Source organism: Coregonus lavaretus, assembly GCF_964263955.1.
Source record: "Coregonus lavaretus genome assembly, chromosome: 17".
NCBI classification, from domain to species: Eukaryota; Metazoa; Chordata; class Actinopteri; order Salmoniformes; family Salmonidae; genus Coregonus; species Coregonus lavaretus.
Genome location: NC_140004.1, coordinates 27,799,043 through 27,825,626, shown reverse-complemented (window position 1 = coordinate 27,825,626; position 26,584 = coordinate 27,799,043). Strand labels below are relative to the sequence as shown.

The following is a 26,584-nucleotide window of genomic DNA, read 5'->3' as shown; positions in this document are numbered from 1 at the left end:
ATGCTGCATAAATATTTAGTACCCTTTCCCATGTCTGTGCCTCAACACAATCCTGTCTCGGAGCTCTACGGACAATTCCTTTGACCTCATGGCTTGGTTTTTGCTCTGACATGCCCTGTCAACTGTGGGACCTTATATAGACAGGTGTGTGCTTTTCCAAATCATGTCCAATCAATTGAATTTACCACAGGTGGACTCCAATAAAGTTGTAGAAACAGCTCAAGGATGATCAATGGAAACAGGATGCGCCTGAGCTCAATTTCGAGTCTCATAGCAAAGGGTCTGAATACTTATGTAAATAAGGTATTTCTGTTTTTTAGATTGTGTAGATTGATGAGGCAAACATTTTTAGTCAATTTTAGAATAAGGCTGCTCCTGAGTGGTGCAGTGGTCTAAGGCACTGCTTTGCAGTGCTAACTGTGCCACTAGAGATCCTGGTTCGAATCCAGGCTCTGTTGCAGCCGGCCGCGACCTGGAGACTCATGAGCGGCGCACAATTGGCCCAGCGTCGTCCAGGGTAGGGGAGGGAATGGCCGGCAGGGATGTAGCTCAGTTGATAGAGCATGGCGTTTGCAACGCCAGGGTTGTGGGTTTGATTCCCACGGGGGGCCAGTATAAAAAAAAAAATATATATATATATATATATATATATATGTATTCACTAACTGTAAGTCGCTCTGGATAAGAGTGTCTGCTAAATGACTAAAATGTAAATGTAAATGTAAAATGTGGATAAAGTGAAGGGGTCTGAATACTTTCCGAATGCACTGTAAGGCATTTGTGAAAATTCTATAGCAACATAGATTGGGAAAGCGGCCATGTGTTTGGACAATTAATACACACTGCAGTAAATAAAACCTAATAAAAACATATTGCACAGGACCAGAGTCTACGCAGACCAGTGCGCCATAGCCAATAAGAGCTACAGTAGGCCTATATGCAAATTAGCCATTTGCCACATGGGCCTGCCATCATTCACTTTGAACTGGACTGTGTGTTTACAGGCAGTAGGAACAGACTTTAGGTAATTAGAACGCATTGGTCAAAAGCCACAAAATACACCTGAATGGATTTCTGCAAATATGTAAATACCACGGGAGTCCTCATACATTTGGGAACTTAACAGTCCTATTGATCAAACAACCATGGAAGGTAGGCTCTCTCTCCCTCACTTATGCACATCAACAACTAATGCTACCCAGAGCGAGGTGAGCTAAAATCTAATGAGGGAACATTAGATAAACCCACAAATGTTTTCAGCTAGTTGGAGTTTAAAATTGCACTGATAAACGATGGGAATAGTAAGTAGCCTACTCACTCTTCTTCAGCTTGCCTGCCAATGCTTGCTTGTCCCAACCCACGTGTTGACAACTGAATGGGAACTTCCCTGCTTGCCCGCCCATTTGATTGATGCCAAAACACATTTGATTAACAAATAAGGGTGCGGTCTTAAATAGCCTCCAGTGTGTCAGAGTGCCGCTCGTAAATTTAGTGCGTTGTAAGATTGTCTGTTCGTAAATTCAGAGCTACTTCCAGACATAAAATGAGAGAACACCTCCCTCTGGCCATTTTACTCACCCTAGCAGAGCTGGTTAGGCTGTTTAGATGTTTTTTTGGCCAATGTTTACTGACACCAGTCATATTTAGCGGGTGTTGCACGTTCGTAAATTCATCAGGTATTCTGCGGCCTCTAGCACACTAGATAGAGATAGCCAGAGTGAATTTATGAACACAACCTGGATAAGTCTTTCAAGTTCAGCATAACTAGCTAACTAGCAAAGCGATTCACATTTCTTGTTAGCTAACCAAATGACACCTGCATCTCCAGCTGTAACCACCGAAAAACGATATGAGGTCACTCACCCACTCCTCCAATGACATGCCATCCTCCCAGCAGCTAGCTAGCTAGTGTGGGAAATTATTCTCTTATATTTTAGATGTGCTGTTAGCTTAATAAGAAAGCATTAATGATTAAACATAATAGGTTTGTACTGTACTGATATAGATTGTTTAACCTAACAAGCTGTGATTAATGTGAGGAACTGTTAGGGGGTAGGGTGAGATAAGGCTTGTGACTCACTTACACAAACACAGCCTCTTTGTTAGACCGCTCAAGGACATGTGTACTGCAAAAGTGCTGACTCTCTGGACAAGTTGCAAAACAACTAACACCTGGCAACAGTGAAGCGCCAAGGGACTGGGACCAGCCTGATTGCCAACGATAGGCTGGGTAAGTTTAAACCACGCCCAGCCTCTACTCTGATAGGCCTGCTTGGAGCAGGAACTATCTCTGTCAGAGTATTTAAAGAAGAACTTATAACAATGGCTCAGTTCTCTGACTGCCCTGCGTGGTTTTTCAGTGGGCCCGTATATACGAACATCATATTTACCAATTCAAGTGTTTGCATTAATTAAAATACTAGTCTATATTAGAAGACGTGTATTGACCTCTTTTTGTTCCTATACCAGATTTGAATTGACGCAATTTAACAATTGGTGACCGCCGACGTGATCTGGTAGAGGGACTTCGCTGGGTATTGTCCGGCCCATTGGACATCTCTGTCATTGGTCCGGACTACTAAAAACAGGTAAGCAGACACCTATTGTTATATAACTAAAGTTCTGCACATTGGCTTTATCCAAATTAATTTTGTGAAACACCTGTTTGATGTAAGTGAACTAAATTATGAAACTATTATGAGTAAATGAACAATATTGTGACATGCAAACCTTTGGTGAATGTGATGTTAAACCATGGTACCATAGAGTATTGTTCTACCGGCAAGGTCCGTAACTACGGGGGTACGGCTAGGTTCGGGGAAAATACTGAAATCTATCGGCAAGGTCCGTAACTACGAGGGTACGGCTAGGTTCGAAGATACAGGGAATAATTGACTTAGTAATTGCTATCGGCAAGGTCCATAACTACGAGGGTACGGCTAGGTTCGGGAAATGTTAGATAAATACTAGCGACTGGCAAGGTCCGTAACTACGAGGGTACGGCTAGGTTCAGCTGAGTATTTTTTAGATAGGGAGGAGGATAGTAGGCGAGGTTGAATTTGACAATAATAAAGGTAAAGATAATGAATAGTCAATATAACTAAATTGAAATGTATTGAACTGATATAATTAAACTGTAACGTTGCTGTTTGAAATAACATAATACTGGTTTTAAAGAAGAAATTAAGTTGAAATTTGATATACAGTGGGGAAAAAAAGTATTTAGTCAGCCACCAATTGTGCAAGTTCTCCCACTTAAAAAGATGAGAGAGGCCTGTAATTTTCATCATAGGTACACGTCAACTATGACAGACAAATTGAGGAAAGAAAATCCGGAAAATCACATTGTAGGATTTTTTATGAATTTATTTGCAAATTATGGTGGAAAATAAGTATTTGGTCACCTACAAACAAGCAAGATTTCTGGCTCTCACAGACCTGTAACTTTTTCTTTAAGAGGCTCCTCTGTCCTCCACTCGTTACCTGTATTAATGGCACCTGTTTGAACTTGTTATCAGTATAAAATACACCTGTCCACAACCTCAAACAGTCACACTCCAAACTCCACTATGGCCAAGACCAAAGAGCTGTCAAAGGACACCAGAAACAAAATTGTAGACCTGCACCAGGCTGGGAAGACTGAATCTGCAATAGGTAAGCAGCTTGGTTTGAAGAAATCAACTGTGGGAGCAATTATTAGGAAATGGAAGACATACAAGACCACTGATAATCTCCCTCGATCTGGGGCTCCACGCAAGATCTCACCCCGTGGGGTCAAAATGATCACAAGAACGGTGAGCAAAAATCCCAGAACCACACGGGGGGACCTAGTGAATGACCTGCAGAGGGCTGGGACCAAAGTAACAAAGCCTACCATCAGTAACACACTACGCCGCCAGGGACTCAAATCATGCACTGCAAGACGTGTCCCCCTGCTTAAGCCAGTACATGTCCAGGCCCGTCTGAAGTTTGCTAGAGTGCATTTGGATGATCCAGAAGAGGATTGGGAGAATGTCATATGGTCAGATGAAACCAAAATAGAACTTTTTGGTAAAAACTCAACTCGTCGTGTTTGGAGGACAAAGAATGCTGAGTTGCATCCAAAGAACACCATACCTACTGTGAAGCATGGGGGTGGAAACATCATGCTTTGGGCTGTTTTTCTGCAAAGGGACCAGGACGACTGATCCGTGTAAAGGAAAGAATGAATGGGGCCATGTATCGTGAGATTTTGAGTGAAAACCTCCTTCCATCAGCAAGGGCATTGAAGATGAAACGTGACTGGGTCTTTCAGCATGACAATGATCCCAAACACACCGCCCGGGCAACGAAGGAGTGGCTTCGTAAGAAGCATTTCAAGGTCCTGGAGTGGCCTAGCCAGTCTCCAGATCTCAACCCCATAGAAAATCTTTGGAGGGAGTTGAAAGTCCGTGTTGCCCAGCGACAGCCCCAAAACATCACTGCTCTAGAGGAGATCTGCATGGAGGAATGGGCCAAAATACCAGCAACAGTGTGTGAAAACCTTGTGAAGAGTTACAGAAAACGTTTGACCTGTGTCATTGCCAACAAAGGGTATATAACAAAGTATTGAGAAACTTTTGTTATTGACCAAATACTTATTTTCCACCATAATTTGCAAATAAATTCATTAAAAATCCTACAATGTGATTTTCTGGATTTTTTTTCTCATTTTGTCTGTCATAGTTGACGTGTACCTATGATGAAAATGACAGGCCTCTCTCATCTTTTTAAGTGGGAGAACTTGCACAATTGGTGGCTGACTAAATACTTTTTTTCCCCACTGTATTATTCATTTACATTACATTTTAGTCATTTAGCAGACGCTCTTATCCAGAGCGACTTACAGTTAGTGAATACATATATATTTTTTTATACTGGCCCCCAGTGGGAATCGAACCCACAACCCTGGCGTTGCAAACGCCATGCTCTATCAACTGAGCTACATCCCTGCCGGCCATTCCCTCCCCTACCCTGGACCAATTGTGCGCCGCCCATGAGTCTCCAGGTCGCGGCCGGCTGCGACAGAGCCTGGATTCGAACCAGGATCTCTAGTGGCACAGTTAGCACTGCGATGCAGTGCCTTAGACCACTGCGCCACTCAGGAGTACTCAACGTTGGATGTTCAACACAACATGATATTGGCTTGATGTGATTAATTTCCCAAATATAAATGTTTTATGTTTGACGCCACATTAATTTAACGTTTGATGTTTGACCCTGCAAAATACTGGTTAAATAATTAGACTGAAATAATTTGGTTTATCGTTGAAATATAAAGTAGAGAATATTTACATTTGCATTTTTTGTCATTTAGCAGACGCTCTTGTCCAGAGTGACTGGCAGGAGCAATTGGGGTTGGGTGCCTTGCTCGGGGGCACATCGGCAGATTTTTCGCCTGGTCGGCTCGGGGATTGGAACCGGCGACCTCTCGGTTGCTGGCACGGTGCTCTTGGTTACTGGGCTACCTGCCGCCCCATATGAGTTTAAGGTTGTGCCGTTGTTTGATCATGTGATGGGGTTTGATGGGTGATCGGACCATGACTGGTGTAGTTATGGAAGTAATGTATAAATAGTGGAGAGCCAATAGGGGGTTCCATTGAACTATTATGTTTTGTTGGGCATTTCGGTGGCATGGGGTGGGGTCTGTGTGTATGAGTGAATTCGGCGGCTGGTATGGGTGGTGACCGGATACTACTGAGTATTTGGTTTGTTGATGTTGAATGGAAGATTTGTAGCGTGGTTGGGGTTAAATAGAAAGACTCACTTATTCAATAGGTGAAGGGAGAGAGAGTTTTTGTGTTGCTGAATGAGGTGAGAGCTAGTGCGGTTTTCATTTGGTGATGTCACTTGCTCTATGAACTGGAAGTATTTACTTTGAAAGCATCGCGGAATGTGTGGGGTGACTGGCAATGTATGTAGAGGGTCCCGGGTTCGAACCCAGGTAGGGACAGTGGGTAAAGCTTTCGCATTGGGGCTATTGACCTAGATTACTACGTGGATTGAGAAATGTGAAAGGTTGAATTAGATAGCTTAAGTAGAAGTATTCTAGAAAGGTCTATGAAAATATGTTACAAGGTCCCCGCGCCTCCCCCGTTGTGTAGGAAGGAGCAAGGGGAGGGGTGAGAGATAGTTCAAATGATAGGAATATCATTAAATGTATGCTTATCAACGATAGCAAGTATTTGTTTTATTAATTAGGGCCTAATCAGAGAGAACAGTTAAAGAAATTGAATAGCAAACTGAAATGGCGATAGAGCTGTGAAAATTGAGTTGAGGACAAAGGAGAATAATTTATGGCTCTGGTTAGCGGGAAAAAAAATAGAGACAGTCAAGCGAGTTAGATTGAGCTGTAAGATTTCAAGTGGAGGTCTAAATACTTGACTGGAAGGCAGTGCTTTAATACATTCTAATTGTTATTACTTTATTCGATAGGTTGCTTAACACCAGTGGTGTATGCAAATAGTTGGTGAATTCTAGAACTATAATTTATTTTCGTTACGGGGACCAGGGGATGCAAGTAGCTTTAGCTATTATGCTGAGGGAATAGCACCACCCTATAGTGGGTTCTAGATTTGTTAAATAAACAAACTTATATTTTAAACTAAAGTAATGCAATAGGCTACAATTATAACATTATCAGAAAAAGGCACAATTTAATATGAACTAGTTATTACAATTATTATTAATAGTTATTACAGTTATTATCATTGATCCAGTAATAGATAGAAGGATAGTAGAGGAAAGGCAAGGGATTAAATCTCATTTAGGAAAAGAAGAAGAGTATGAAGATATATTAGGGAGAAAATACCATTAACTGAGGGATATAAAACGTTTAGTTGAAAAAGACAACAGGAATAATTTACCTTACACCCTAATATAGACATTAGACCACACCAGAAGTAGAGATGGCAGGATCACCAGTAGCAATCATGAAGAGAAGGTTCCCAGAAAATAGTGAAGATATTGGTAATATCTCTAACAAATGAGAAAAAGGACCAGAAAGATAGTAACTAAATGGCCAAAGGAGGGAACATTTGATGTAACCGTGATTGTATTGGCTAAAAAATGAAATATGACATTTACAGGGGGGACAGGAACAATAGAAGGGGAGACAGATTTTCCTAGGGGGTTGATCAAATAATTGATAATGGATCATTTGAGATGAGATCACATGTAGCAGAATTAGGGTAATCAATTAAATAATCATTGTATACTCGAGGAATTTTGAGTGGTTTTATGGATTAGTTATGAGGAATTAGATTGATACAAACAATTATTGATGGGTTAGGACTGGGGATATCTGTATCATGTTTTGTGTGTACTACCATCTTTAGATTACTGATGGTAATTGAAGGTTAACAAAATGTATAACCAGGAGAAAGAGATTAGCTTATCTCATTGGAATGTTGCCCAGGGCGAGGGGGAGCAGTAGGGAAGTTAGGCAGTGAGCTACCAAATCAAGTGGGGCCTGACTATTTGTGGTTGTTGTTTTTCAAATTGGGTTTTTCAAATAAAAAACAACACACCTAGTATGATGGTTATAAAGGGTTGTTATGTTAAAATTAGGCAGTATTTAAAAATAAGGGATGGCAATTGGATGATAAATTACCAATATTACCTAAGTGATTGTTTAGGTAGGTGGTAATATTGACACATGAGCAAAACATGTGTTAAAAGGGGGAGGTAGCTTAGTGGTTAAGAGGGTTGTGCCAGTAACCGAAAGGTCGCTGGTTCTAAGCCCCGAGCCAACTAGGTGAAAAATCTGTCGATGTGCCCATGAGCAAGGCACTTAACCCTAATTGCTCATGTAAGTCGCTCTGGATAAGAGCGTCTGCTAAATGACTTTAAAAAATATATATATATATATACAGTGGGGAAAAAAAGTATTTAGTCAGCCACCAATTGTGCAAGTTCTCCCACTTAAAAAGATGAGAGAGGCCTGTAATTTTCATCATAGGTACACGTCAACTATGACAGACAAATTGAGAAAAAAAAATCCAGAAAATCACATTGTAGGATTTTTTATGAATTTATTTGCAAATTATGGTGGAAAATAAGTATTTGGTCACCTACAAACAAGCAAGATTTCTGGCTCTCACAGACATGTAACTTATTCTTTAAGAGGCTCCTCTGTCCTCCACTCGTGACCTGTATTAATGGCACCTGTTTGAACTTGTTATCAGTATAAAATACACCTGTCCACAACCTCAAACAGTCACACTCCAAACTCCACTATGGCCAAGACCAAAGAGCTGTCAAAGGACACCAGAAACAAAATTGTAGACCTGCACCAGGCTGGGAAGACTGAATCTGCAATAGGTAAGCAGCTTGGTTTGAAGAAATCAACTGTGGGAGCAATTATTAGGAAATGGAAGACATACAAGACCACTGATAATCTCCCTCGATCTGGGGCTCCACGCAAGATCTCACCCCGTGGGGTCAAAATGATCACAAGAACGGTGAGCAAAAATCCCAGAACCACACGGGGGGACCTAGTGAATGACCTGCAGAGAGCTGGGACCAAAGTAACAAAGCCTACCATCAGTAACACACTACGCCGCCAGGGACTCAAATCCTGCAGTGCCAGACGTGTCCCCCTGCTTAAGCCAGTACATGTCCAGGCCCGTCTGAAGTTTGCTAGAGTGCATTTGGATGATCCAGAAGAGGATTGGGAGAATGTCATATGGTTAGATGAAACCAAAATATAACTTTTTGGTAAAAACTCAACTCGTCGTGTTTGGAGGACAAAGAATGCTGAGTTGCATCCAAAGAACACCATACCTACTGTGAAGCATGGGGGTGGAAACATCATGCTTTGGGGCTGTTTTTCTGCAAAGGGACCAGGACGACTGATCCGTGTAAAGGAAAGAATGAATGGGGCCATGTATCGTGAGATTTTGAGTGAAAACCTCCTTCCATCAGCAAGGGCATTGAAGATGAAACGTGGCTGGGTCTTTCAGCATGACAATGATCCCAAACACACCGCCCGGGCAACGAAGGAGTGGCTTCGTAAGAAGCATTTCAAGGTCCTGGAGTGGCCTAGCCAGTCTCCAGATCTCAACCCCATAGAACATCTTTGGAGGGAGTTGAAAGTCTGTGTTGCCCAGCGACAGCCCCAAAACATCACTGCTCTAGAGGAGATCTGCATGGAGGAATGGGCCAAAATACCAGCAACAGTGTGTGAAAACCTTGTGAAGACTTACAGAAAACGTTTGACCTGTGTCATTGCCAACAAAGGGTATATAACAAAGTATTGAGAAACTTTTGTTATTGACCAAATACTTATTTTCCACCATAATTTGCAAATAAATTCATAAAAAATCCTACAATGTGATTTTCTGGAGAAAAAAATTCTAATTTTGTCTGTCATAGTTGACGTGTACCTATAATGAAAATTACAGGCCTCTCTCATCTTTTTAAGTGGGAGAACTTGCACAATTGGTGGCTGACTAAATACTTTTTTTCCCCACTGTATACGAAGGAGAGGACAAAATACTTGTAAACATTTTTTTTAGATACAGTCTAGAAAGAGAATGCAGTCAGAAATAGAAATTGAGAGCTGAACATGTGTGAAGATAGTTTATTAACCACACCCATATGTCAGAGGTTTTGTGCCCCACAGGTGAACTAAAGGAGAAGGTGACCCACTCTATCTAACCAGGTGACTGGTGAGCATCCAGTCCCTAAAGAAGAAAAACTGGAAGCAGGCCTGTTGGGAAGGGCCCTATCAGGTTATATTGGTCACTGCCTTTGCCATTAGAATAGCAGAAAGAGCAACCTGGGTCCACGTTACCCACTGCAAAAAGGTAAGAACACATGCAAGCACCACTGAACACATGCAGAGTTAGAGAGAAGAACTGGACCAATAGGGTCTGGGGATCACCTCTGTTAACGAAGATCTCCTACCCCGACCTATCATCACTGTAGTGTGTTCTCAGGGTGTGAGTATGGGGTAGTACCAAGCAGAAAGACTGAGGACAGGAGAGGGTTGGCGGTTTTTGGGAATATGGATAACTTGAGTTGCATCATAGTCTCGGTAATGGTCTTGATATGTCAAGATCCACCACCAATTGTGCTATGCCCTTACCATTGTTAAGAAGTAAAAGAGAAGAGAAGCGACCCGACATACTGAACGTCAAGGACGAGTGGCCTACAAAATGGGAGTCAGAGAAGGGCAGACTGTCAGATTCAAAATAAGGGTTAGGGACGTAGCCAATGGGTGGGGTACATGTCAATAAGCAGCTTGGGATTATACAATCCCATTATATTCGTGTTCGGCCCCCACGGCGGATTGTTCCTAGACTCAAGTGTTTAAACACACTTGGGGATGGGGATATGAGACCGGGTGGGACTGAACATCCAGAAGGGTGGTAAAGAGAAATAAAGACATCACCAATTTTCAATTGGAGATAGTAGTAATGTGACAGACTTAAGTTCGGAAGCACAGGAGAGAATTCTAAACCTTACAGCCCCTGTAACCGATGTGTGGTGGGCGTGTGCCAGTAAGGGCAGTGTAAGGCAGAGAATTCCAAAGGGGTGGCTAGATACATGCACCCTGGTTCTACTGGTTCAGCTAGTTAGAATTAGTCACCAGGAACCAAGGATTAAACAGATGTAGGAGGAGTTTTAACAAGAAGGAGAATAGCCCTATTTAGATGGATGCGATTGGGATACCAAGGGGGGGTATCGGATGGATACCGAGCTATGAAACAATTAGGGGAAGGGTTTACTACCACGTTCTTTTGGTGGGTGACAATAAACAAAATTGTGAATTGGATTAATTATATCTATTACGACCAACAACGATTTATTGGCTAGACTAGGGATGCAACGGAAGGGATCTTTGAACAATTATCCGCCATCTCACTATTATGACTTAGTAAAAAGAGGTTGGCTCTAGATCAGGCAGAAAGGGGTGGTGTCTATAGAATGGTAAGCCATTGTTGTACGTTTATCCCTAACAATACCAGTCCTGATGGGAGTATCTCTAAAGCCCTAGTTGGTTTAGATAAACTATCAGCTGAAATGAAGAGCATGGCTGGAATGGAGGGAAACGGACTGTTCTCCTGGTTGGGGGAGTGGTTTGGTAAATACTCTGTTATGGTGGTTACTGGATTTCTGACCCTAGTAGTTGTGTTTCTAATATTAATGTGCTGTGCTGCCTGTGTAATTCCTTGTTTGAGAAAGTCTGTTACAGATGTCGTGCATACGGCTGGTATGATGCCCCTCCTAGGGGCTCAAGAAGGGGATGCAGACACTGAGATGGGGTTGACAAAGGATGACCCTTGGTTTGCTATTGGTGAGGTGGTGGAGTGACACCCTAGAGGGTGTCTAAAGGGGGCCAAAGTTTACTTCCTGTTTATGTTTTATGCTTTATTAATCAAGTTAACCATTGTGAATGTTTGTCTTTCCTTATGTGAAGGTTTGAAGTACCTGGGTGGCTGGTAGCCAACCTAGTACAAGTTAGGTGTAGATGGAAGGACTGAAGGCCTTTTTATTATCATTATTGCCTATTAATAAAAGTGTGATTATTTTTGTTTGTATTGTATTTTAATGAGTGACACCCTAGTGGGTGTCAAAAGGGGGAATCCTAAATTTCCCTGACATTTTTTATTTTGGGTTTTCTTATTTTGGGTTCACACCCAGTGGGTGTGAAAAGGGGGATTGTGGGAAATTATTCTCTTATATTTTAGATGTGCTGTTAGCTTAATAAGAAAGCATTAATGATTAAACATAATAGGTTTGTACTGTACTGATATAGATTGTTTAACTTAACAAGCTGTGATTAATGTGAGGAACTGTTAGGGGGTAGGGTGAGATAAGGCTTGTGACTCACTTACAAAAACACAGCCTCTTTGTTAGACCGCTCAAGGACATGTGTACTGCAAAAATGCTGACTCTCTGGACAAGTTGCAAAACAACTAACACCTGGCAACAGTGAAGCGCCAAGGGACTGGGACCAGCCTGATTGCCAACGATAGGCTGGGTAAGTTTAAACCACGCCCAGCCTCTACTCTGATAGGCCTGCTTGGAGCAGGAACTATCTCTGTCAGAGTATTTAAAGAAGAACTTATAACAATGGCTCAGTTCTCTGACTGCCCTGCGTGGTTTTTCAGTGGGCCCGTATATACGAACATCATATTTACCAATTCAAGTGTTTGCATTAATTAAAATACTAGTCTATTTTAGAAGACGCGTATTGACCTCTTTTTGTTCCTATACCAGATTTGAATTGACGCAACTTAACACTAGCTAATGTTAGGCTCCGTGTTTTTAGCTTGCTAAATAAATAGTTACATAAATAGATACGCTAGTGATAGATTAATTTGTATTTTAAGAATAATGACTAAAGGATTTCACCCCAAATACAGTATAAATGTGTGAACGGTGTTAGAGTTATAATGTAGTGGCAACCCACTAACAGAGGGGGGCGGGACTAAACATTCCAGGGTGAAGGGGACTGGTTAAAAAAAGCCTCCTAAAGGTGGGCGGAGCAAAGTGCCTTTGTGTGTCAAGGGGTATAAAGCTGTATGGATGTTTTTTGGCGCCAGAGCTCTCCATGATTAAAAATACAGATCATTCTTGCTGGTTGTGGACCTTGAATCATTTATGATTATAACCAGAGCCTTACAACCCCTGGTAATGATTCAAGCTTAGGTGAATTAGAGATAGAAATGATCATGACAGCTAGCCTATTAGCCACACGTTATGACTGACCTGTGATCATTGCCCTTGCTAGTTTGATTGCATTGACATTCCCAGCGTTAGTTACATTCGTCCGTTTTTGTCAGAAATATTTTTTCATTGAAACTACACTGAACAAAAATATAAACACAACATGTAAAGTGTTGGTTTCATGAGCTGAAAGAAAAGATCCCAGAAATGTTCCACATGCACAAAAAGCTTATTTCTCTCAAATGTTGTGCACACATTTGTTAACATCCCTATCAGTGAGCATTTTAGCCTTTGTCAAGATAATCCATCCACCTGACAGGTGTGGCATATCAAGAAGCTGATTAAACAGCATGATCATTACACAAGTGCGCCTTGTGCTGGGGACAATAAAAGGCCATTCTAAAATGTGCAGTTTTGTCACACAACACAATGCCACAGATGTCTCAAGTGTTGAGGGAGTGTGTAATTGTCATAATGACTGCAGGAATGTCCACCAGAGCTGTTTCCAGATAATTCAATGTTTATTTCTCTACCGTAAGCCACCTCCAACGTAATTTTAGAGAATTTGGCAGTATGTCCAACCGGCCTCACAACCACAGACCACATGTAACCACCGGCCTCACAACCGCAGACCACGTGTAACCACCAGCCTCACAACCGCAGACCACGTGTAACCACCGGCCTCACAACCGCAGACCACATGTAACCACCGGCCTCACAACCGCAGACCACGTGTAACCACCGGCCTCACAACCGCAGACCACATGTAACCACCGGCCTCACAACCGCAGACCACGTGTAACCACCAGCCTCACAACTGCAGACCACGTGTAACCACGCCAGCCCAGGACCTCTATATCCAGCTTCTTCACCTGCGGGATCGTCTGAGGGGAGCGGAGAAGTTATTTCTGTCTGTAATAAAGCCCTTTTGTGGGGAAAAACTCATTCTGATTGGCTTGGCCTGGCTCCCAAGTGGGTGAGCCTATGCACTCCCAGGCCGACCCATGGCTGCGCCCCTGCCCAGTCATGTGAAATCCATAGATTAGGGCCTAATTTATTTATTTAAATTGACTGATTTCCTTATATGAACTGTAACTCAGCAAAACTGTAAATTGTTGCATGTTGCGTTTATATTTTTGTTAAGTATAAAACATCCCGAATGGGTGGAGGCAGCAAACAATGTACCAGGCAAGCTGTGATTTACAACCTGATAGCAATATTTTTTTGACTACCAAGAAATGTATTGGTGAGTTATATTAATCATGCATTGAATTGCATCCATCTATTCTGCCAACAATGCCTTACTGTACGTCATGGAATTTTTTGTCAAATTGAACCTATTTTTAAAACCTCTTATAAAGTTGGTTTTGTAGCATAAACTGGGAATTAGATATTTTTTGACTGATATTATGATTGTCTGTTTGTTTCATATCTGCAAAGGAGTTAAAATGGTGTCAGTTCCACTTTAATGCATTGATAGAATGAATGCTGTAACGTCCTGGTCAAGAGACTAGTGTAAAAATGCTTTTCTCTCAAATATGATTCCTCGAGAGGATTCAGACACCATCCAAATACATCAGACCAAGAAACAAACACAAACCTACATATAAACCGACAAGTGAACATAAAATGGAGTCGAAAGGATAACTCTCTCATGACGATAGCATTGTCATTTGTATTCTAAATGTCACTCACTATGACGATAAACAACAGATTGCAGATAGATTTGGCCATATTCCACTTACACATGGTGTGATATAATTTAGCTTGAAGCCATGATGTCTGGTCCAAATCATTTAAATTCAGGGTATAGCAAGATACACCTAATTTATTCTATGACTTCATTCAGGTCTCATCTCCCCACTAGGCTGTTGTGGATAGATGGGGAACTTATTCCAGGGGTCAAACTGGGGTCATTCACACTTGGCCGTAGTCAGAATCACCTTTATTCTCCAAGTACATTTGCACATACTCAGAATTTTACTTGGTGATATGGGGACATAATCTGAGGTAATTTCTAATCATCTAATGGTTTAGAATTAGGATTTGGGGAGAATAAACAAGCCATTCGTCCATCTTGAAGCCAACCATCACAGAATCAATGTATAAGGCATTAGGAAGATACTCCTTGACCTCGTCTTGACAAACGGGATGACAAATTAATAGTGATATATCAAATACAGCCCATACAAGTGTTACATTTCCATTGAACATAGCCTAATAAACATACATTTTGTTACACCTATGCACTAGGCTTAAATGAGGGAGAGCAGGCTAGAATGCAGAGATCATGTATAAAACAGTAAGAGAACTAAAACAGTTGACTCTTGATGATACTGTGTAGTAGCCTCTAAAGGACGTCCAATTACCTCATTCATGTGTTGATCGCTGTGTGTTTTTACTGCACAGCATCTGAAGGTGTGATTATCTCAGCACTGGTGCCAGGAACACACGTGAATCATGAGGAAAAGACATCTACAGTATCACCAGGTTTAAATGGTATAATGTCCCATTCACTGTCTAGAAGCATTAAGAACATTCAGACAGGTATAAATGGTTGTATGCTGTATTGATTTTGCTAGTCTCATAATCACATCCTACAATATTTTATTTGCTATTCAGCCACACATAAAAGCTGTATGTATATTTCTCTTTAACTGTGCAGAATCTAGTCTACACACTATAGGTTCAATCCCCATGACTGTCCTGAAGCTCTGTTTATGACCAGGCACTTTGCTAGATGCTAGTTTGCTCCTGGACCAACCCAAGCAATTATTACGCTGCAGCAAACTGGGAGCAGTAGTTGACAGAGCACCGAAACAGGACTAGTCACACTTTGGAAAAAGTTTAATACTAGTGCATTTTAAATCATGACATAAGATAAGAATCTTCATTGCAGACATATTACACATTGTTACTAAATATTATACAGAACTGATATACTAAATGACATACAGGAATAGATATGACAAAATAGACATTCACCCCTCAGTTTAGGCCAGCCTACAGAAAGACAGCCCTGTTTGTCAGAGTGGCTCAGTGTTCCCCATTATTTTACATTTTAGTCATTTAGCAGACGCTCTTATCCAGAGCACTAGTATTAAACTTTTTCCAAAGCCTATTCCCCCTCAGGAGATTGAAAAGATTTGGCATGGGTCCTCAGATCCTCAAAAAATTCTACAGCTGCACCATCGAGAGCATCCTGACTGGTTGCATCACCGCCTGGTATGGCAACTGCTTGGCCTCCGACCGCAAGGCACTACAGAGGGTAGTGCGTACGGCCCAGTACATCACTGGGGCCAAGCTTCCTGCCATCCAGGACCTCTATACCAGGCGGTGTCAGAGGAAGGCCCTCAAAATTGTCAAAGACTCCAGCCACCCTAGTCATAGACTGTTCTCTCTGCTACCGCACGGCAAGCGGTACCGGAGTGCCAAGTCTAGGTCCAAAAGACTTCTCAACAGCTTCTACCCCCAAGCCATAAGACTCCTGAACAGCTAATCATGGCTACCCGGACTATTTGCACTGCCCCCCCACCCCATCCTTTTTACGCTGCTGCTACTCTGTTAATTATTTATGCATAGTCACTTTAACTCTACCCACATGTACATATTACTTCAACTATCTCAACTAGCCGGTGCCCCCGCACATTGACTCTGCACCGGTACCCCCCTGTATATATAGCCTCCCTACTGTTATGTTATTTTACTTCTGCTCTTTTTTTCTCAACACTTTTTTTGTTGTTGTTTTATTTTTACTTTTTTTGTTAAAAATAAATGCACTGTTGGTTAAGGGCTGTAAGTAAGCATTTCACTGTAATGTCTGCACCTGTTGTATTCGGCGCATGTGACCAATAACATTTGATTTGATTTGATTTGACTTACAGGAGCAAGTAGGGTTAAGTGCCTTGCTCAAGGGCACATCGACAGATTTTTCACCTAGTCGGTTCGGGGATTAGAACCAGCAACCTTTCGGTTACTGGCACAACGCTCTTAACAACTAAGCTACCTGCCGCATTATCTCAGTCACTCCCTATCCTGTCATGGCTGATTCACTGGTGAGAGGGTGAGAGAGAGTGAGAGTGAGAGAGTGTGAGAGTGAGAGTGAGAGTGAGAGTGAGAGTGAGAGTGAGAGAGAGAGAGAGAGAGAGAGAGAGAGAGAGAGAGAGAGAGAGAGAGAGAGAGAGAGAGAGAGAGAGAGAGAGAGAGCTCAAAGACTCTTAACTTAATGAACTGGACTTCCTGCACTATCAACCTCAGCTGATGTATTGATTTAGCTTGGCTTCATTCAAACCTGCAGGCCAACAGACGGTCAAGTCTATTCACGTTAGCCTCTGTCACAGGCTTTCCCCTCACCTTCCTTATAGAAACAAAGTGAGGAAAGCCAAGACTATTCACATGTGAACACAGTTTAAATCTATAGGCTGTGGCCCAGAGGCCTGGTGGATGGAGAGATAGATGACAGCATGTCTACACAGGTTACATCTAGAATATCTAGGGGAAGGACAGGGTGAGAGAGAGGCTGTTTCTGGAGGGGGAGAGAGGCTGTGAGAGAGGAGAGTAGTGATGATGAGGTGATCTGTGGCCAAACAGGAGGTAATAGAAGAGAACAGGGTCTCTCTGAAACAACATGACTGTCTGGTATAGGATTATTTTATGTATCATTATGGCACATGTAGGGAGATGCCAAAGGTAAAATATAATAAACATGTTTGATATTTTATAATCCAGATACATGCTTAAATAAGGAATATAGATATGAAGTATATGCTGTGTTTTAAATGAATGCATGTGTTCTTTCACAGAGGCTCTCAAGCAGTGTGCATTACATTAGTTTTTTTAAGAAGGGGCCTAAGCCATGCAGCCAATAGAATGATAGAATGAGAGGCTTCATATAGAAAAAAAGCATTCATGACATTTTGGAGTGGACAATGTGTAACAGCTGGACGTTGAGAAAGAAGGGTGGGGCAGAACTAAAATAAGTTAGGAATGTATGCATGTTTTTTTCATATGTGTGTATATAAGAGATCTCTAAGCCAGAGGGAGACAGTTGTTCCATGGAGCAAGCTCAGGCTTTGTTATGCAATAAAGTCTAATTATTGAATTCACAAGCTCCGGTGTCTTGAGAGATATTTTTGAGTTGATTATCTCTTAGTCAAATATTTCTACGACACTGGGTGATTGGGTTTCCTCAACAGGGTGCAACAAGGCTGAATCTTTGACAGCAAAATATACCCACTACTGCAATTATTTGGGACCAGTGTGGAAGTTTGAGCTAAAATGGAGCATGCCGATATTAGGAGCAAACTAAGAGAATACACAGTATTTGAATTGGGACTGGTGAACGGCATGGCAACAAAAACACCCTGAGTCAGAACTGCCCAAGGCTAGGCATAGATCCCAGATATGTCCAAACACATCTCCAAAATAGGGAATATTCAGCAAACAGTCAGACACACACCAACACACTCTCTAAAGGGAGAGGTGCTGGAGCTGAGCAGTGCGGTAGAACACACACACACACACACACACACACACACACACACACACACACACACACACACACACACACACACACAGTTAAGTATCATCACTCAGCAGCTCTTGAGATCCTGAAAACTAGACAATGAAAGGAGATAGAGATAATGAAAGAAAAATAGTAAAGGGGAGGAGATAAGGGCAAATAGAGAAGGAGAGGGGAATAATGTAAGTAAATAGAAAAGGATGGAGAGAATTAGTAAGAGTGAGAGGAGAACGAGGGAGAAGTTCTGAAAAAGAGGAAAGGAATGAAGAATAAGAGAGTGAGACAGAGAAAGAGAGGGGAGTTCAGAGAAAGAGAGTGTGAGAGGAGGTGAAGAAAGGGAGAGGAGAAAGAGAGAGGGAGAGAGAGGGGAAGACCCTAGTGACTGGCATGGTGGTGGTGTTTTTTGTGCTGTCAGATCCTGAGGAGCCCCATGAGAGTGGTGAGAGCGCTCAGCTGCATCATGGCCTCTTTTCCGATTTCACGCTTTGATGCTCTTCGCTCTTAGAGGGGCAAACTGTTTCAGCGCCACACAAAACGCTTGCTCTGTTTTATTCATACAGCATATAGAGGACTACAGCATGCCTTTCTGCAGCTAACTCTACAACTCTGTCGCTGTGAACAACAGTGGGGTGATTCCCTGTATCTTTCACTGTTTTCATTCTCTCTCTTCTCATCTCTTTTCTCCTCTCTTCTGATCTTCTTTCATTTCCTCTCTGCTTTCTTTCCCTCTGTGCTTCTCTCTCTTTTTCTGCTTGTGTCCTCCTCTCCTCTTTCTTACATCTTTTCTCTTTCCTCTCCTCTACCTCCCATCTCCTCTGCTCTCCTTTTCCTTCCCTCTCCTCTCCTCTCCTCTCTTTAGCTCCTTTACACTGAGCAGCGTGTAATCACATTTGTACTACATCATGTCGGGCTTGATGGGTTTCATGCCCCCTCTTTTGCCGGAAGGAAACCACCACCCCCGCAGAAAGAAAGATTGGGGCTCTTTGTCATATTTTGGTTGGTGGGGGTAGCAAAGATATCAATAAAATCTTTATGAAAGTATACTTATCTTGGTCCAGGGGTGCAAGCACAATGGGATATCTCATTCAGCTCAGTAATGCATCTAAGCTCCCTTGCATTAAGGGTAATGAACAGATAGGCATTAAGTATTTTGATTCTATGAGTGCTCTATAAGACAGCACGATTACACGGATATTGTTGGTGGCTGCAGGTTCTCTGTGAGCCGCACACACTCACACACGCTCTCCCTCACACACACTCTCTGCGCTAGTAGTGTGTAGTGTAATCTCTGCAGTGGCACTGCGATCTCACTGCAGTTTAGCCATGCTCAGCTGCCCCTGGCCTGGTCCATGCAGATACTCACAGCCTGCCAGCTGGCTACCATAGACAGAAAGAGAGAGGGAGAGGGTGAGGGAGGGATAAAAAGAAAAGATTACAAAAATATGTTTTATTGTCACATATACCGGATAGGTGCAGTAAAATGTGTTGTTTTACAGGGTCAGCCATAGTACTACGGTGCCCCTGGAGCAAATTAGGGTTAAGTGCCTTGCTCAAGGGCACATCAACAGATTCTAGGGAGGGGAGGAAGGAAGAGGTAGAAAGGGAGAAGGAGGGAGAGAGATGTAAAGAGAGAATTAAGGAGACAAAAAAAGAGGGGAGAACGAAGAAAAAAGAGAGTGAGAAAAGAAAGAGAGCTACAGAAAGAGAAAGGGAGGACAACAAAGGAGGTGGAAAGTGATAAGGTGAGGCACTTTTTTTGTCTTGAGTGTGAGAAGATAAGTCTCTCCCTCCTCTTGCTCTCCCACATCCCCTCCCTCTCTGCTCCCCCTCCCTCCCTCTCTCCTCCCTCCCTCTCTCCTCCCTCCCTGCTCCCTCTCCTCCCACATCCCCCTCCCTCTCTGCTCTCTCTCCTCCCACATCCCCCTCCCTCTCTGCTCTCTCCTCCCACATCCCCCTCCCTCTCTGCTCTCTCTCCTCCCACATCCCCCTCCCTCTCTGCTCTCTCTCCTCCCACATCCCCCTCCCTCTCTGCTCTCTCCTCCCACATCCCCCTCCCTCTCTGCTCTCTCTCCTCCCACATCCCCCTCCTCTGCCCTCTCTCCTCCCACATCCCCTCCCTCTCTGCTCTCTCTCCTCCCACATCCCTCTCCTCTCCCTCTCCTCTGTTACTTACTAATCAGTCTTTTTCCTCCCTCCATCCCATCTATCCCTCTTCCTTTCTCCTCCCCCATATCTCTCTCTCTTCACTCTCTCTTCCTTGCCATTCCCCTTTATCCTTCTCTTTTCTCCTCCCACTCTCCATCCTCTCATTCCTCCCTCATTCCCATGCAGCAGTTAAGATTCCTGTGGGATCTTGTTAGGTCCAAATTAAATTCTGTAATATCTGTTGTGCATCCCGTACAGGCCTTTGTGTTTTTCATATTGCATTATTCAGTTACACTGGGCTCAGTTTGACCAGCCTGCGATGCGAAGCCACGGTCTCTGGGATGTGATTAATGTTTCCCTGAGATCCGTCTGCATGGAAACTAAGTCACCTCAAGTCTAACTAACCAACCACCGAAGCACACCCATGTTGTATTGATACAGAATGTACAGATGTGTAATGAAATATGCTTACACTGCCACCAAGTAGTTCTTTGTGGGAGGGGGGAATTGGTGCTTTTGAAATAGAATGATTTGAGGCCTTTGCAAATGATTTAGTGCATTTTAGGTACAGTTTATGCTTTGTAGAAAAGAGACAAACACCTAGATAAAGTGAGGCAGTAAAAGTGTTGGCCTACCAGTGAGTTGGCAGTTTGAGACTATACTCATAGCATAATTAACAGAGACATATCACCTATGCGTGCACAACTGAGCTCTACTCAACAGCAATTAAGTTACATGTAGTCTACCTTTTGAATGTAGAATAGATACAGTATTGCTATGGCACCTGTATAGCACATACTCTCTTCACCATTTGTTTGCTGTAATGAAGTATAATTATCCTGTAAAAGCCCAATTGGATTCCAACAAAGTCAAAGTAATCATGGAGTGTGTCCACAGACACACACACACACACACACACACACACCCAAACAAACACAAACACAATCACATTCAGCCTGAGTCACCTCATCAGGGGAGGAGCCTTGAGGCAATCAGAGAGGAGTGAGAGGAGAGAGAGAGAGAGAGAGAGAGAGAGAGAGAGAGAGAGAGAGAGAGAGAGAGGAGAGAGAGAGAGAGAGAGAGAGAGAGAGAGAGAGAGAGAGAGAGAGAGAGATGGAAAGAGAGGGGACATGATTAATCAAATCAATTTTTATTTGTCACATGCTTCGTAAACAACAGGTGTAGACTAACAGAGAAATGCTTACTTACGGGCCCTTCCTAACAATGCATGATGAAAAGGGGAAGCAGCGCATGGAGCAGGAAAAGTAGTAGTACCATGTCTCACTGTGCAGGGAGGTTGAGGGCTGACTGATTCCATGTTTCTACAGTATGACACAGACAGCCCCTGGACACACATGTCATGTCAGACTTGCTAGTGATGGATTACAGACCTGCAACCATTTGGACTATTGTGGCTCCAAGGGAACACATTGGGAAAACTAGTCCCTCAACACGGACAAAGAAATCAACATACCATTAAGCTTACCGTATGCTTCCCAGTCTAAACAGTTTGCCCATATATTATGATTACATTTTGTGACTTTTCTTAGTTTTGGTCTTTGGCAGGGTTTTTTTCATTCGTGCACACTTTGGCACCCCTTCGTCGGTGATTGGTCAACAGTAATACTTCTAGTATGAGTGGGAACATGAAGGGTTTGTTGTCATTCAATTAGAGACGACTAGTTTTCATGAACATTTTTTTACTTGAGAAATACGGTTTCCACTAGATAGCACAGCCAAAAGTCAAAATTGGCTATATCGTAAAAATGCATGAAAACAAAAATTAGCTATTTGGTCTTAATTTAAGGTTAGGGTTAGACATAAGGTTAGCAGTGTGGTTAGGGTTACGGTTAGGTTTAAAATCACATTTTAAGAAGATACATTTTAGAAATATGCGGGGTTTATGACTTTGTGGCTGTGGTAACTAGTGACGACCGAGCAATATTGCACCAAACATTTTAGCTAGATGTAAAATTGACCATTCGCTAAACCGTACCCCAGAAATGTGGGCAACCAATCACAGTGCTTCAATGGATAGCAACTGTCATCGAGTCCGACACCTCAGACAAGCTCAGGTTTCAATTGCATGAAAACCAGTGAGAGTTTTTTTTTTGTTTAGTATTTTTCAAATCCTAAATTATACTTTTGTTACATTGTTTGCTAGCTCAGCTGGTTAGCTAAGTTAGCTCTCTCAGTCTCATTGACCACCAAATATGTTAGCAACTAGCGAGCCACTTAATATAACTTGTTTTCTCAAAATGTATTTTAGCTAGCTAAGTTATCAATGTTATGAATACAACTCCCATCTGCTGTCAACATCAGGATACGATTTGAGAGCACTAATTAGCTCCAAAATTGGTTAAAGCTTTGACTGCATGCTGACAGTGAATTAATAATTTTACCAGGTTCCCGAGAAGCAATTGTCATGACAGTCCACCACAACATACCCAAAAGTTTCCTGATTGGTAAGGAGCGGGACTCTAACCCGGAAGCTTATAAGAAATCCCGCTATACCCTCCGACGAACCATCAAACAGGCAAAGCGTCAATACAGGACTAAGATCGAATCGTACTACACTGGCTCCGACACTCGTCGGATGTGGCAGGGCTTGCAAACTATTACAGACTACAAAGGGAAGCACAGCCGCGAGCTGCCCAGTGACACAAGCCTACCAGATGAGCTAAATTACTTCTATGCTCGCTTCGAGGCAAGTAACACTGAAACATGCATGAGAGCATCAGCTGTTCCGGATGACTGTGTGATCACGCTCTCCGTAGCTGATGTGAGTAAGACCTTTAAACAGGTCAACATTCACAAGGCCGCAGGGCCAGACGGATTACCAGGATGTGTACTCAGAGCATGCGCTAACCAACTGTTAAGTGTCTTCACTGACATTTTCAACCTCTCCCTGTCTGAGTCTGTTATACCAACATGTTTCAAGCAGACCACCATAGTCCCTGTGCCCAAGAACACTAAGGTAACCTGCCTAAATTACTACCAACCCGTAGCACTCACATCTGTAGCCATTGCTATTAACTGACTACAGCTCAGCGTTCAACACCATAGTGCCCTCAAAGCTCATCACTAAGCTAAGGACCCTGAGACTAAACACCTCCCTCTGCAACTGGATCCTGGACTTCCTGAAGAGCCGCCCCCAGATGGTAAGGGTAGGTAACAACACATCCGCCACGCTGATCCTCAACACGGGGGCCCCTCAGGGGTGCGTGCTCAGTCCCCTCCTGTACTCCCTGTTCACTCATGACTGCATGGCCAGGCACGACTCCAACACCATCATTAAGTTTGCAGATGACAGTAGTAGGCCTGATCACCGACAACGACGAGACAGCCTATAGGGAGGAGGTCAGAGACCTGGCCATGTGGTGCCAGGACAACAACCTCTCCCTCAACGTGATCAAGACAAAGGAGATGATTGTGGACTACAGGAAAAAGAAGAGGACCGAGCACACCCCCATTCTCATCGACGGGGCTGTAGCCGAGCAGATTGAGAGCTTCAACTTCCTTGGTGTCCACATCAGCAACATACTAACATGGTCCAAGCACACCAAGACAGTCGTGAAGAGGGCATGACAAAACCTATGGAGACTGAAAATATTTGGCATGGGTCCTCAGATCCTCAAAAGGTTCTACAGCTGCACCATCGAGAGCATCCTGACTGGTTGCATCACTGCCTGGTATGGTAACTGCTCGGCCTCCGACCGCAAGGCACTACAGAGGGTAGTGCGTACGGCCCAGTACATCACTGGGGCCAAGCTTCCTGCCATCCAGGACCTCTATACCAGGCGGTGTCAGAGGAAGGCCCTAAAAATTGTCAAAGACTCCAGCCACCCTAGTCATAGACTGTTCTCTCTGCTACCGCACGGCAAGCGGTAACGGAGCGCCAAGTCTAGGTCCAAGAGACTAAACAGCTTCTACCCCCAAGCCATAAGACTCCTGAACATCTAATCAAATGGCTACCCAGACTATTTGCATTGCCCCCCCTCTCTTTTACGCTGCTGCTACTCTCTGTTTATTATTTATGCATTGTCACTTTAATAACTCTACCTACATGTACATATTACCCCAATTACCTCGACTAACCCTGCACATTGACTCCCCCTGTATATAGCCTCGCTATTGTTATTTTTACTGCTGCTCTTTAATTATTTGTTACTTTTATTTCGTTTTATTTTATATTATATTTTTTGTTGCTATTTTCTCTTAAAACTGCATTGTTGGTTAAGAGCTTGTAAGTAAGCATTTCACTGTAAGGTCTACACCTGTGTTCTTCGGCGCATGTGACAAATAAAATGTGATTTGATTTAGTCTGTTTAATTTCATTGTGTATTAGAAACACAGTTTGAAATCATTGTGAGGAGATATCACCAGTGGTTGAATGGGGAATTGGGCTTCCTAAGAACATTTTGTCTGAGGTTGCAACAGTACCCAAGGGGGGGCTAAGCGAAGGGTCAATTACGCTACTAAGACGTCCTCGGCAAAAACAGATTTCTTAATTTATTTTACATTATTCAGACTACATTGAGGAGTGTTTTTGGCTATGTTGTTGCTACGGTGGATCAAGAGGGACAAGCAACAGTAATATTGCCGTTTTTTTATTGTTTCCAAGTGAAGGTCTTTAGGGAGTATGACAGCACAGACAGTCGCTTCGCCTAGCCGAGTTCTGCTAGGAGCAAACCGCCTTTACATTGTACTCTAGTCTAGGTGGACAACAGTAATTGAATCCTGTCTTCTTCTTACAGAAATCTGCTAAAGCACTCATGTTTTACACACGAACGAACGCACACACACACTCCAAACCCCAAACCCCTTACCTAGCCATCCAGATCTGGAGTTGGAGCCACCCATAGCACACATGTCCGTCTCGGCGCTGGGCAGAACGAACCCCACCACGAACACCTCCACCCCGTCCGACATGAGGGCCAGGCCCAGCACCAGGAACAGCTGCCACTGGAACCTGCCGTGGCCACACTCCTGGATGATCAGTTCATACTGTTGGGCCAGTTCTTCCTCGTCCGCCTGCCTCTCCTTCTCCAGCTCCTTACGTTCTCTCAGGCTGTCTGTGACGGGCTGCCCCAGAGCCACCTGCCCCTCCATGGCGCGCCTGTCTCCAGCCGCTGGGATCCCCTGGTACTCCCCCTCGTAGATCTCATCTTCATCATCATGGCCCTCTGTGGCGTCGCTGGCGTCACTGGCCTGGTCGTGGTCATTGTAGCCTCCGTCCTGCCTCGGGGGATTATGGTAAAAGTCGTCCCCCTCGAAACGGCTGTATTTGCGCTGGGAGTACTCGTCTGTGGCGCTGTCCACGACCTTGTTGACCTTTTTCACGGCGTGCCGCTTGGCCTCCTTGGCAATGTCCTTGGCCCCCTTCACTAAGGAAGTCCTGGTATCATTGCTGTCGTCCATTTTAACTCAGAAGGAGGTTCAGGGGTGGAAGTACAGGAGGGTAGGAAGGGGGTGGAGGGGGATGGATGTAAGTTGGCGGAGGGGTTTGGGAGCAGAGCAGAGTGAAGCAGAGTGGTGGATCTGGAGATGCAACAGGGGAAATCCCTGTAGTCTGCAGTCACCACAGGAAGATACACTCACTGGCTGTGGTGTTCATTGGTCAAGCTGTGGGAGAAAGAGAGAAAGAGAGGGGGGGACAGAAAGACGGGGAGAGAGAGACAGAGAGGGGGGAGAGACGGAAAGACAGGGGGAGAAAGAGAGGGGGGAGAGACAGAAAGACCGGGGTTAGAGAGAGAGAAAGGTTCCAGTCAGATAAGGTGAATAACTCAGAGGGTAGTTTCCACAGCTGCATTCATAACCAGACAGTGATGCAGAAACAGCACAGACACCAAACTCTCTTAAACATTCACTCACCGTCCTGCCTGCCTGACTGCTCCCTTTCCTTTTGATCATTTCTTTGAGTGATGTGAAGAAAATGGCTTTGGCATATTACTCTCAGTTTATATTCACAAAGTACATTCAATTTCCCAGAGAGCTCTCCTGTTCTATATTTCATGAGTTAACATCAGTCTCAGGCCTTAAACAGAGACAGGAAATGTGCAGAGTCAGATTCATTTCTGTTGGAGAAGGAACTAATAAACAAGGCTCTGGCCCAAATCAATTTTGTCTTTAATAAAGCGCTGGTATATTACAGTGGATGTGGCGACCCAAGCGGAACCTTAGTGTCATCCTTTAATCCATGCATGGAGAGGATCCACAGGA

General features: G+C 43.4%; 1 protein-coding gene across 1 annotated transcript in view; it reads right to left on the bottom strand.

Annotated features, from left to right (window-relative positions):
* Positions 1-25,783, bottom strand: part of LOC311144929 (synaptic vesicle glycoprotein 2C-like) — a gene marked incomplete at its 5' end in the record, with an annotated part of 44,534 nt that extends 18,751 nt beyond the window's left edge. The window contains one exon of the mRNA XM_084181110.1: positions 25,192-25,783. Within this exon, the coding sequence (XP_084037236.1) occupies positions 25,192-25,783 (592 nt within the window). The remainder of the gene's footprint in view (positions 1-25,191) is intronic.
* Between the last annotated feature and the right edge of the window lie 801 nt (positions 25,784-26,584).